The sequence below is a fragment of the Euleptes europaea genome, chromosome 1, assembly GCF_029931775.1.
Source record: "Euleptes europaea isolate rEulEur1 chromosome 1, rEulEur1.hap1, whole genome shotgun sequence".
Classification (NCBI taxonomy): Eukaryota; Metazoa; Chordata; class Lepidosauria; order Squamata; family Sphaerodactylidae; genus Euleptes; species Euleptes europaea.
Window position 1 is genome coordinate 29,556,895 of NC_079312.1, and position 13,444 is coordinate 29,570,338.

Consider the following 13,444-nt stretch of genomic DNA (forward strand, 5'->3'; position numbering starts at 1 on the left):
GCAAACCCTTCTCCGCTCGGCTTTTGCCTCGCGAAGGGTTCCCACGGCAGAACGTCCCTTTCCCACGCGCAGAGGGAGACTGCGCGTGGAAGGCTTTGCATTGGATTCGACGCACGTTTTCCCCACCCGAAGTCTCAGAACTCTGCATGGGGGGGGGGGCTTATTTTTGAGTGTCACGAATTTGGGGGGGGGGAAAAACGTGCATCTAGAGAGCGGCGAATCCAAGGCAAAACCTCCCGGGCATCAATGGCCGATTTGAGAACGAAACCGATGGGAGCAATCGGGGGCTGCGAGCAGCCGGAGACGCCAGCCCTTGGGGCAGGCCGCCCTCTCCCAACCCGGCGGCGCCCAAGACGAGGGAAACCCTTCCCATGAAGCTGGCGGAGGGAGCGGGGTGGATCCAGGTGAAGGGTGAGCGCGGATCCCGAAAGAGCGCCTCTCCCCCAACATGCGCAAGGCTTGGTTTTTTTCCTCTGAACTCCGTAAAAGAGGCAGCCGGGAGCTGCAGAGCGTTTTAACCAATCGCCGCCCAGGAGACATAGCCAGCTATATGCTTCCGCCAATCCCCTCTCCTGACGCTTCTGGCACCGTTCCCTGTTTTGGTGTGTAATTGGAAATCTACCACCCGTATCTAAACCCCGGCCCTGGAGAAGAGGGAGGGGAGGGGAGGGGAGGGGGGGAGGGGAGGGGGGAGGGGAGGGGAGAGGGGAGGGGAGAGGGGAGGGGAGAAGAGAGGTCCCGAGGCTGAATGACGGAAGCAAAAGAAAGGGGAGGAGCCTGCCCTGCTTCCACCCATTTTTGGGATGCTCCTTTCCTTACTGATAGGAAGAAAATAGATCCCTTTGAAACGTGGTGTTGGAGGAGAGTGTTACGGATGTCGTGGACCGCCAAAAAAAGCACTTAGAAAGAAATGCCGTGCTCACTGACAGTCAACATGGGGGAGGTAGTTGTGAATTTCCTGCATTGTGCAGGGCATTGGACTAGATGACCCTGGTGGTCCCTTCCAACTCTAGGATTCTATGATTCTAATTTGGCGATGGGGAGGGGGTGCTACCAATGAGGTGCCACCATAGAAAATACCCTGTCATGGGGGGGGGCAGTAAACCATGGCATGCTCATCAGGGTCTTTGATGCACTTCTTTATGTTTGAGCATGTTCTTATGGGAGAAGGGAGGGCACTGCAGGTTCCCCAGTGCGCATATGTCTAGGACTTTTAAAGTAAACACCAGCATTTTGAAATATGCGCCAAACTGTATTGGCAGTCAGTAAAATTCTTTAAAGGCTAGTAACATACTTCCTTGTGCAGACCCATATCAGCAATCCCACTGCAGCGTTTTGTGTGACTGTAGGGCCTAAGGACAGCATGCATATATCAAAGGCAACAAATATCATACCATTTTCAATTCTGACAAAATCTATCTGCCTGCACCCATAGATGGGTGAGCAGTAAGATACAGTGTGATGTATCTGGGATACTGGGCTTCAAAACACTCTTCTGTCATGAAGCTCTGTTCGATGAAGAAGAGTTGGTTTTTATATGCCAACTTTCTCTGCCACTTAAGGGAGACTCAAACTGGCTTACAATCACCTTCCCTTCCCACAACAGACACCCTGTGAGGTAGGTGGGGCTGAGAGAGCTCTAACAGAGCTGTAACTTGCTGAAGGTCACCCAGCTGGCTTCTTGTGTAGGAGTGGGGAAACAAATCCAGTTCACCAGATTAGCCTCCGCCGCTTATGTGGAGGAGAGGGGACTCAAACCCTGTTCTCCAGATCAGAGTCCACCGTTCCAAACTTGGGCCAGCCACTCTCCCTCAGCCTCACCACCTCGCAGGGTTGTTGTGAGGGTACAGTGCAGAAGGAGAACATGGATGCTGCCTTGACCTTGGATAATAATGGACTCGATACCAATAGAAGTCCTCTGTGCTGTCAGGTGTTAAGAGACTGAGCCAAACATAAGGAGGTGGTATTCATGATGCTTTCACTGAACACTGATACAGAACATTTCAAGTGTTCAAAGTATTCCATGTATATTATCTCAGCAATCCTTACTATAGGTCCTGCAAAATAAGTGATTGTCATTATCTCCATTTCAGATGGCAAGTTCAGATTGAGAAGGCTTGGTCAGTGAGATATGAATCAAGGATTTCCCATGTATTCATGGAAACTGTGTTCTCGCTGCTGGCTATAGTATAGTATATACTGCCCTAACCCTGCACACCTTTTCTGAAAGTGGGGGGGGGGGGAGTGAGAAACCCAGTGAGGAGAAAGCAGAGCACTACCACCATCTGGTGGCTGAATTCAGATGTATCTGAGGGAACAAAAGGCAATCGGGCGCTCAATAATCAAGATCTATCCAGTCTACGCAGCCACTCTGCACATTAGAGTTCTTGAGAATGACCAAATAATTTTCTCCCACCGGCATCAACCTCATGGTTATTTCACAATCCTGATTTTCCTTATGCAGGAATTATCTCCATGTAGTGGGGAAAGAACATCAGGTGTGTAGCAACCCCTGGATGCTGGTCAGGGGAGAGGTCATAGGCCATTTACGCATGGGAGGTTTTCCCTTGGATTTGCTGCTCTCAAGATTCTAAATAGCTCATGTGTTTAATATGAATGATTTATTCTAAGTGAGGGGAGTGAATTTTTTGGCCACAAGACTTCAGCACCCGACATCTACAGAAGAAGAAGAGGAGGAAGAAGAAGATTTGGTTTTTATATGCCGACTTTCTCTGCCACTTAAGGAAGAACCAAACCGGCTTACAATCCCTTCTCCTCCCCACAACAGACACCCTGTGAGGTAGGTGGGGCTGAGAGAGCTCTAAGAGAGCTGTGACTAGCCCAAGGTCACCCAGCTGGCTTCATCTGGAGGAGTGGGGACTCGAACCTGGTTCACGAAATTAGAGTCCGCCACTCTTAACCACTATGCCACACTGGCTCTCACCAAGCAGCAGGAAGCCTGCCAGATCAGAGTCTGCTGCTCATGTGGAGGAGTGGGAAATCAAACCCGGTTCTCCAGATTAGAGTCCACTGCTCCAAACCACCTCTCTTAACCACGCTGGCTCCTGCTCCATGTGATGCTGTGCAAACAAGGAGGCATTCTCAGCAATGGCCCGTTCTTGCCAGTGGATGTCCAATCTCTGTTTCTGTAGCACTGGGGCTTGCTGCTGCTTCTTCAGCTTAGGACGGGTGCCTCACTTGCTGGTGACTCAGAACTGCTCACTGGAACGGAAGCCTGGTGAGGCGTGCAAAGCTCCAACAAAATGACCTGTCTGGTTTCATTCACTCTGCAGGACTCTCTGTTGAAGCAGGGGGGGGGGGACTTCTGCATTTCACTGGGAGAGGAAACAGCTGGGCCTGTCAAGTCATGGAGAATGCAGGCCACTCTGGGATGCAGTGTGACAAAGGCGAGTGGCCGCCATTTGCATGACCTGAACAGCAGCACCAGCATCGGACTTGCTCAGAAGCTGGAGAGCTGAATGCAGGTTGCCAGGTCCCTCTTTGCCACCAGCGGGAGGTTTCTGGGGCGGAGCCTGAGGAGGGCAGGGTTTGGGGAGGGACTTCAATGCCATAGAGTCCAATGGCCAAAGCGGCCATTTTTCTCCAGGGGAACTGATCTCTATCGGCTGGAGATCAGTTGCAATAGCAAATAGTCCCTTTAATAGGGGTTTAATGAGTAGAAATGGGCAGGTGACAATTTTATGGCATGGAGGTAAGTGGTAATTGCTTGCAGCTCAAGCTGATTTTGGAGGGAAGAAGAGTTGGTTTTTATACCCCACCTTTTCTCTACTGTAAGGAGTCTCAACGCAGCTTACAGTTGTCTCCCACACAGCAGTCACCTTGTGAAGTAGCTGGGGCTGAGGGAATTCTGAGAGAACTGTGACTGGCTCAAGGTCACCCAGCAAGCTTCATGTGGAGGAGTGGGGAATCAAGCCCAGTTATCCAGATTAGAGTCCACCGCTCTTAACCACTACACCACGCTGGCTCTCTGCTTTAGAAGTTTAAAAGTTGGCAATCCTAGAAGTCAGAGAACACAAGAGGCCTTGTCGAGGCCAGCCCATTTCCAACAGTGGCCAGCCAGATTCTTGCCCTAGGAAGGCCTTAAGGACAGCATCAAGGCCTTCCCATGGTTTTACCATTTGGTATACAGAGGCAGGTGGCCCATGAACAGACTCCAACAGGAGCTTTGGGTATCATCTGAAAGCCCACTCATTTATCAATTACATTTGTATCCCATCCTTCCTCCAAGGAGTTCAGAGCAGCATATATTCTACTCTCCGTTCCCCCATTTTATCCTCACACACCTATGAGGTAGGTTTGGCCGGGGTGTGTGGGTGCTTGTTACCTAGTGACCGGGTTGCCAAAAACCTGCAGGAAAAAATGTCTTGTTCTGTCAATAGTGGCTTAGTAATAGGATGTTCTTCACCAGGTGCTGTTATTTACCTCCATGCAATGGAGAGTGTCATCTGTCCATTTTCATACCTTAAGTATCCATTAATAGGACAAGACATTTTCTCCAGACCTGCTGGCCATCCTAAGTATGCTTCAGAAATTTGGTGGTGGAATTTGCCGTCAAGTCACAGATGACTCATGGCGACCCTGTACGGTTTTCAAGCCAATAGAAGTTCGGAGGTGGTTTGCCATTGCCTGCCTCTGCGCGGACTGAGAGAGTTCTGAGAGAGATGTGACTAACCCAAGGTCACCCAGGAGGTTTCACGTGGAGGAGTGGGGAATCAAACCCGGTTCTCCAGACTAGAGTCCGCCGCTCTTAACCACTACGCCACGCTGGCTCTCAACTCAGAAACCTAGGCAGACTTATTGGGTTCTGTAGCAGTCAACTTAACGTGGAGAAGGTTTCTTGCATTTTGAAACCCTTTGTGCTAAAGGAGGGACACAAGTCATTTACTGGAAGAATGAGATGGCATAAAATGGAGGAGAGGAGAATGGCGTGAGTTGCTTTAGGTCCCCATTGGGGAGAAAGTTGATTAATTAAATCAACTTTCATGGAAGTGCCGAGGTATGCCTATTTCAAGCACCGCTATTAGGTTTGCCGTGGCATTTGTGGCAGGATTTTCCACTCTGCCCACCAAGCAGAAAAGGGAACACCACTCTGGCTGAAGCAGAATACAGAGCAGAGGAATAGGGGTTATGTTATGACATATGGCAAGATGCAATGTATAGCGAGTGGTTAGAGGGCTGGACTGGGATGGAGAAGACCTGGGTTCAAATGTCTACTCTGCCCTGGAGTTTGCAAGTCACTCTCTCAGCTTAGCATAACTAACTGCACAGGCCTGTTGTGCAGATGAAAAGAGGAAATGGTGAATTGTGTAAACTGGAGGAAGTGCAGGATGAAAACATTCTAGGTAGAGTCAGTATCAGACGTATCGAAACCAAGGGACGTGGATGTGTTTCCAGAGGGGCAGCCCGTTACACTGCTGCAGCAAAAATTGAAATGGGAATCTGGTGGTACTTTGAAAATGGTCAGAACTTTATTCCAGGGTAACCTTTTGTGGACCAGGGTCCACTTGTTCGAATGCAACGAGGGTCTCCTCACTACGCAGCCTTTTTTATGCAGGAGGTGTAGGAGAAAAACCTTTTTGTTGGCTGCAATGCTCATGAAGTGTTTTGAGGAACAAACTGCGGTGTAGCGGTTAAGAGCGGTGGTTTGGAGCAGTGGACTCTAATCTGGAGAACCGGGCTGGTTTCCCCACTCCTCCACACGAAGCCAGCTGGGTGACCCTGGGCTAGTCACAGCTCTCTTAGAGCTCTCTCAGCCCCACCTACCTCACAGGGTGCTGTTGTGGGGAGAGGAAGGGAAGGTGATTGTAAGCCGGTTTGATTCTGCCTTAAGTGGTAGAGAAAGTCGGCCTATAAACACCAACTCTTTTTCTTCTTCTATATGGATATTATGGCTATGAAACGGACAGTGTTGCTCACCTCCCGGCTTCTCTGGGGAAGACCCTACCTCTCCTCGGCGCAAGCAAACCCAGTCTTTCGCTCTAGCCTGGGAATCCCCGCCCAGCATCCAAAGGGCCGGAGCCTCAACCCAACCGACATGGCCCCGCTACGACACGCCCCTTTTCCAGGGCTGTAGTCCCGCCCTCCTGTCAGGAGTCGTGCGGTTCAGGCAGGCTCTTGACATGAGTTAGGCCCGTTTCTGTTCAAGAGCATCTTTCCGTTTTGTTTCCCTGAGCTGTTCAAACTATCCCCGCTCCCTGCCTTCCCCCTGCTCTGACCTTGAGTCACAAGCAGGCAACTTCAGTATTATGGCTTGCTCACTCCCTGCTTCCCACCAGGCACTGTTGTCTCCCAATTCCCAGGCCTGCTTGATCTTGCACCTGGGATTGCTTTGTGCTTAAAGTTATGCTTTGTCGACTGGATGGCCACTGTGTGTGTGTAAAGCGCCTTCAAGCCGCAGCCGACTTATGGCGACCCCTTTTTGGGGTTTTCAGGGCAAGAGACTCACAGAGGTGGTTTGCCAGTGCCTTCCTCTGCACAGCAACCCTGGACTTCCTTGGTGGTCTCCCATCCAAATAATAACCAGGGCCGACCCTGCTTAGCTTCTGAGATCTGACGAGATCAGGCTAGCCTGGGCCATCCAGGTCAGGGCATTTGGATGGTCATGAGCAGCTTTAGTCAAAAAGGGCCAGAGTCCAGTAGCACCTTAAAGACTAACAAAAATATTTTCTGGTAGGGTATGAGCTTTCGTGAGCCACAGCTCACTTCTTCAGAAGAAGTGAGCTGTGGCTCACGAAAGCTCATACCCTACCAGAAAATATTTTTGTTAGTCTTTAAGGTGCTACTGGACTCTGGCCCTTTTTGACTACTGCAAACAGACTAACACGGCTACCCACTGTGAATTATGAGCAGCTTTGACTCTGTGGATTGCTTATGCCGTACCTGCGGCTCCTGAAGAAACGTTGACCTGCTTTAGACCTGCCCGTCTGGGCGAGTGACTTTTTGGGATCGCCCAGGTTGGCAGGAGAACCTCACACCTCCTCTTGCAGCGAGCGGCTGTTCCCCCCTCCCCGCTGGGGGGAGGGACCCGCCAGCTTGTCTCGCGCGCTGCCTTCAGGCCAATGGGACGGCCGCCCCGGGGGCGTCCCCGTCGCGCCGTGATGACGCCATCTCTCTTTTCCCGGAAGCGGAAGACGGTCGGGATGGGGAAGGCGCCGCTGGGGCGACGAGCGCGGGGCTGCCGCCCGTGATTGCAGGGCGGGGATGGCCGGGGCCCGGGGCGGCCCCTCCCTCCTCCAGGGCGGCGGGGCTGGGGAGCGCGCCTTGGCCGAGCTCTTGCTGGAGTTTTCCAGGGCGCAGTACCGGGCCCGGGATGGTGGCGGCGGAAGCGGCGGAAGCGGCGGCCCGTTAGGAGGAGCGGGGAGTGGCGGCGGCGGCGGCAGCAGCGGAGGAGCCGGGAGCATCGCGAAGGTGAGCCTGGGGAGAAGTGGGAGGGGACCCTGCCCTGGGGAGCTGTAGCCTCACCGTGCAGAGAGGGTGGGTTCAGGTCCTGCCCCAAATTCACCGCTTGGGATGCCGCTTCCTTTGGGGCATGGCTCGTTTCGCTTTTTTTCCAGCAGCGCGACAGGCTGAAACCAACAGGTGCAGCTTTTGAGGTTTAGGGACGCTTACGCTGGAATGACTTTTGTGAGGTGTTAAGGTGCCACTGCCTTTCTGATTTATTTTGTTGCTGCGCACTAGTATAGTTACCCATTTGGAAGTATGTGTGCATAATGTTTGCTGGCATATGGAGTTATGCAGCATCTATATGTTTTCTTCCTTGTGCGTATTTATTAGTTAGTCTTCTCGTCTATGAAACGTCTCCCTTATTGTTTTCCTTGTTTGTCCACAGATAAGCCCTGCATGTTTCTTGTGTATCTTCGCTGAGAAACTCTAAGTAGCGTTAGATTATTGTAGCATATGCCCAGGAAGAATTAGACCAGTTTTGCAGAATAAGGGCATAGCTCCTAGTAGCTAATGTAAGGCATGCCTTATGTTCCTTGTTTAGTGCTTCACTGTCAAGAACTGAAGTGGAAGATGACACAGTGTTGTAGTGATCAGTGTGTGTGCTTCACTTCTCTCATGCAGTCAGTTATAGCTGCGTTGAAGCCCTGGCTGCTGTGCGTGCTTCTGGTGTGTCATCTTTAGTTGGGTGTGGTTTGTGCTGACTGGATGTGTTTAGCTGGTGCATCCCATTCTACAGATTTACTCTGTGTCAGTTCACTGCTGTTTGCTTGATGTCCTAAGACAGTAGACTACTGTTCTCCCAAGTGTATTTTCTCTTTACGCTTTCTTTTCTTGTGCCACCTATTCGAGCTTACTTGTTATCAGCTGTCGAGACAGAATAGAAACCATCTGGTCTCTTTAAAATCCATCTTATTTCTTTCTAGCTGGTCAGCCTGTAATTTTCCACCATGAGGCCCAGTGCTTTCCCAAAAGTCACAGGTGCGTTAACTATCAGGTCCAGCCAAGGTCTTTTTACCCGGCCAGAGTTAATAGCTGATGCTATGCAGCTGAGAAAGGGGGAGGGGGACCGGCTCATCTTCTCTCTGGGAACACAGATCCAGCCCAAACCGGCCTTTGCCATCCAGAAGCTTCAGGCCCAGACACCCTCATGATTGGGTTCTAAGTGTCACCTGTAACTGGCCTGCATGTCCTTAGGTTTAGCTCATTGGAAGGTATCTCACTCTCCTCCGTCCACCCCCATCTTCTCACTCCCCCTTCTGTTGCTTGTTAGACTCCTCATAAGCTCATGAAACCTCAAGCCTTAATTACCAGCTAAGCTATGTAACATCTTTAAATAGATAGTTAGCTAGATTTCTTATTTTCATGTTGTATTTTGCCACAGACCTGTAACTTGTGTTTTTGACCGGTTTGCTTAACTTTTATATTCAGTAAAGCTTTCTTTGCTATTATGGTCCAAACTCAGAGCCACTTGGTTGCGTTACCAAGAAGAAACAGGGTCTCTGTTTCAACATCAGCGGTCCACTGTTCCTCCCAGTCTAGACAAACATGGTGATGTGAAGGACCTTTGCTCTCAGTTGAGCTTCATTTTTCTCACCACCGTTAAATCACTTATCAGAATTTATGGTTCTTCAATAAATACTTCCCGGCTACTGGAATTTTTAGAGAGCCCTGTGGCGCAGAGTGGTAAGCCGCAGTACTGCAGTCAAAAGCTCTGCTCACTGCCTGAGTTTGATCCCGATAGAAGTCAGTTCCAGGTAGCCAGCTCAAGGTTGACTCAGCCTTCCATCCTTCCGAGGTCGGTAAAATGAGTACCTAGCTTGCTGGGAGTCAAGGGAAGATGACTGGGGAAGGCACTGGTAAACCATCCCGTAAACAAAGTCTGCCTAATAAACGTTGGGATATGACATCACCCCATGGGTCAGGAATGACCCGGTGCTTGCACAGGGGACCTTTACCTACCTTTTACTGGAATTGTATCTTTTTTTTTTTTTTGCTTTGTAGTACTGATTTAAACCTTCCCTGTCCCATTCTGTGCAGCTTTTTGCCATAAGTGCAAAACAGTAATGCTGGATGCTCAGTTGAGCTTGTTGGGTTCTGTGGCTTTTGTTTGCCCACCTTTTTTAAAAAAACAACACTGATCAAGGCCTGCTCTACAGGTAGGTGGGGATGAATAAAATGGTGACTGCAAGGTTCTTTGAACAGTCAGTGTTACAGAAATGATACATAAGTCCTAAAGTGACATATCCGTTGACGCCCTTAGATTATCTGAATATAACTTTGAAGGCAGTGAAGAGGCTGTCATAGAAGAACTTAATGATGCTGTCCCAGCGATAAGCATGGCTGGTGATGTGTTTGCAATGTTCAAAGGTTGCCAGATAAACCCAGTTTTATTAATGCGGTTTCCCCCCTGAAAATGTGACCTAGTGCGTAAACACCTTGCAGAGTATACATGGGTACCTCTTGTTTTTGAGCCCCTTAACTTTTCTGGAATTAATATGCCACCTGTATAAGAGGCTCTTGATGTGGCCCCTTTCCTAGATTCTGATTGTTAACCTTTGAACCAAGAAAGCATGGAGACAACCTAACGTCTTTTCTCTTTGCACAGTGAATATTGCATTAATGATTTTCTGTTAGGATTGTCGTATATATAAATAGCCATATAAGGACTGTTGCTGTGATCTTTGACTTGTGCAGGTGGAGCGTATTGAAAAATGCTGCCTTGAATTGTTCAGCAAGGACTATTGCTACAGCCTGATCCACAATGCGAACGGTGAAATCTGCAGCCACTACCCCCGGCAGATCATCTTCTTGGAATATGAGAGTACTGATCAAGAGAGGCACACGTAAGTCATGACTATGTCTGTTCTGAATCATACTGCAAACAGCATAAGCCTTCATTTTGGATGAGGTACTACCAGTAAACCGCCAACCATACCTTGGGCATGTGACATATCTTTTCATAGAATCATAGAGTTGGAAGGGACCACCAGGGTCATTTAGTCCAACCCCCTGCTCAATGCAGGAAATTAACAACTACCTCCCCCCACATCCCCAGTGACCCCAACCCTCCCCCTGCCATGCAGGATTCCACAATCAAAGCACTCCCGACAGATGGCCATCTAGCCTCTGCTTAAAGACCTCCAAAGATGGGGACTCCACCACCCTCTGAGGCAGCACATTCCACTGTCGAACAGCCCTCACTGTCAGAAAGTTCTTCTTAATGTTTAGGTGGAATCGCTTTTCTATTAGTTTAAATCCATTCTATTAGTTTAAATCCGTGTCCTAGTCTCTGGAGCAACAGAGAACAAGCTAGTTCCCTCATCAACATGACATCCCTTCAAATATTTAAACATGGCTATCATGTCTCCCCTCAACCTTCTCTTCTCCAAACTAAACAAACCCAACTCCCTAAGTCTCTCCTCATAGGGCATGGATTCCAGACCTTTGACCGTTCTGGTCGCCCTCCTCTGGACACGCTCCAACTTTTCATCATCCTTCTTAAATTGTGGAGCCCAAAACTGGACACAGTATTCCAAGTGAGGTCTGACCAATGCAGAACACAGTGGTAGTATTACTTCCCTTGATCTAGACACAATACTCCTATTGATGCAGCCCAGAATTGCATTGGCCTTCTTAGCCGCCATATCACACTGTTGACTCATGTTCAGTTTGTGGTCCACTAAGGCTCCCAGATCTCTTCCCAGAGTCAGCAATGCTGATTCTGTGACCTTAGGCAGATGATAAGAGGGAGGGCATCTTGGCCATCTAATGGTCACTAGGGGTGTGGGGGCGGGAGGCAGTTGTGAATTTCCTGCATTGTGCAGGGGGTTGGACTTGATGGCCCTGGTGGTCCCTTCCAACTCTATGATTCGATGATTCTTTCACATGTACTGTTATCAAGCCAACTATCTCCCATCCTGTGCCTTATGTTGTTTCTGCCTAGGTGAAGTACTTTACACTTCTCCCTATTGAAATCCATTTTATTGCTTATGGCCCAGCTCTCCAGTCTATCAAGGTCATTCTGAACTCTGACCCTACCCTCCGGGGTATTAACTACCCCTCCTAACTTGGTGTCATCTGCAAATGTGATTAGCATGCTCTCTGTTTTACTGTGTACATGTGGCAAAGATATCCTAGTGAACATTTGGGCACTGTAGCATGTGCAAGAACTGAACCAATCTTGCAAAATCAGCTCAATGGCTCATTTAAAATAGTTAAAAATATTAAAATATTGCCTCCACATACTTGTTTGCAGCACATTAGTAGCTTGAAAGAAATAGTTCTACCTTCCAGTTTACAAAAGCTTCCTTGCCCTGATCACTGTGATAAATGACTAGTCATGTTACAAGCAAGAATCTTATCACAGTGATCAGGGCAAGGAAGCTTTTGTAATTACCTCGGTTAGACTCAAGCACACATGCCACGTATGATGGAATGTGTGCCGTTTCCTGTACAGAACACATGAAGCTTATGCAGAATCAGGTCCTTGGTCTGTCAACATCAATATTGTTTATTCTGGCGGTGGTTCTCCAGAATCTTTGGCATCATCTACTACTTTTTATCTGGAGACAGTGGGAATTGGACCTGGGACCTTCTGCATGCCCAGCAGATGCTCTACCACTGAGCCACGCTCTCCAAGTGATGTAGGAAGTAATAGTTGCATAGAAAACTGGTCATGTGAAGCAGCAGTAGGATTGGGGAAGTCAAAGAGTAGAGTTAACCTGATTCTCTTCTGGGTTGCTGGATAGTGCTGCGGTGTTTTGCATCTCTTCAGGGTCGGCATCATGTGCTACTGAAGTCCTACATGGAAGTAACTTCCCCGTGGGAATTGGGCCACATGTGAAAGGATTCTTGGTGATCATGGTTTTTACTTTCATGCCTTTTTGTTATATGTGATTTTACTAAAACCTTATTCCAGTTTTGTTTGCGATGTGATCTAGCTGTACCTGCCCTCTTAACATAATCCCCATAATAAATGTACCTACATGCCTGATCTTTGCATTCATCAAATGTTACCATGAAGTATGTTGCTGATGTTCCTCACGTTCCTCGCAGGAAGCCTAAGATGAAAGAGCAGCTGTACAAGGCTGCTCATTGAGTTCTTGACTGAGCACAAATTTGAACTCGGATCTCTAAAATCCAGTGCTTGGTCTACAGCTCTGGTTTTTCCTCAGGGCACATGCATGATCCTTCTGCTTTCCATGTGTTGCGTTACTCCGTTAATAATTTCCTTCTGCTTTTCCACGTATATTTGGACTGAACATGAGCTGCATGCTGCTGTTCTTTTTTGCCTGTCCGTATGCAGCATTACTCACACAAGCGCCTTCAGAATATGGCAGTGCGTAGCCTGCGTTTCTTCTTTGCATGCCAATCAGTTGCAGGGTGGTCCCCATGTGATGTTTCTATTACTCAGTGGCTTTCCTATAAGTTAGTTTCCTTCACTCCAATATTCAGCTGCTTGGAAAGCTGAAGATCGTAATGTTAAAACATTAAGCTGGGCAGCTGAATACTCTCAGGAGGTCAGAAGCCTTGTCTGGGATTGGATTGTGGAATTTGACCAGGAACGTGGAATCTGACTGTTTTGTAGACATGTCAACAGTCTGTGGTTTTTGTACGCGTCTTGCATGTATGTTTGCAGAGAGCATCTAGAGAGGTGGTAGACAGGTGTTATACAATAGCTGAATTAGAAGAAGAAGAGTTTTTATATGCCTATTTTCTCTACCCTTTAAGGATTATCAAACCGGTTTACAATCTTCTTCCCTTCCTCTCCCCACAGCAGACACCTTGTGAGGTAGGTGAGGCTGAGAGAGCTCTAAGAGAATTGTGACTAGCTCAAAGTCACCCAGCTGGCTTCATGTGTAGGAGCAGGGAAACCAAGCCAGTTCACCAGATTAGAGTCCACCGCTCATGTGGAAGAGTGGGGAATCAAAGACAATTGTCCAGATTAGGGTCTGCCACTCTTTACCACTACACCATGCTG

General features: G+C 48.7%; 1 protein-coding gene across 1 annotated transcript in view; it reads left to right on the forward strand.

Annotated features, from left to right (window-relative positions):
- Window positions 1-7,137: 7,137 nt before the first annotated feature.
- MTMR14 (myotubularin related protein 14) overlaps window positions 7,138-13,444 on the forward strand; it is a gene marked incomplete at its 5' end in the record, with an annotated part of 106,944 nt that continues 100,637 nt past the window's right edge. The window contains 2 exons of the mRNA XM_056846532.1: window positions 7,138-7,354; window positions 10,157-10,307. Coding sequence (XP_056702510.1) covers window positions 7,138-7,354; window positions 10,157-10,307 — 368 coding nt within the window. The remainder of the gene's footprint in view (window positions 7,355-10,156; window positions 10,308-13,444) is intronic.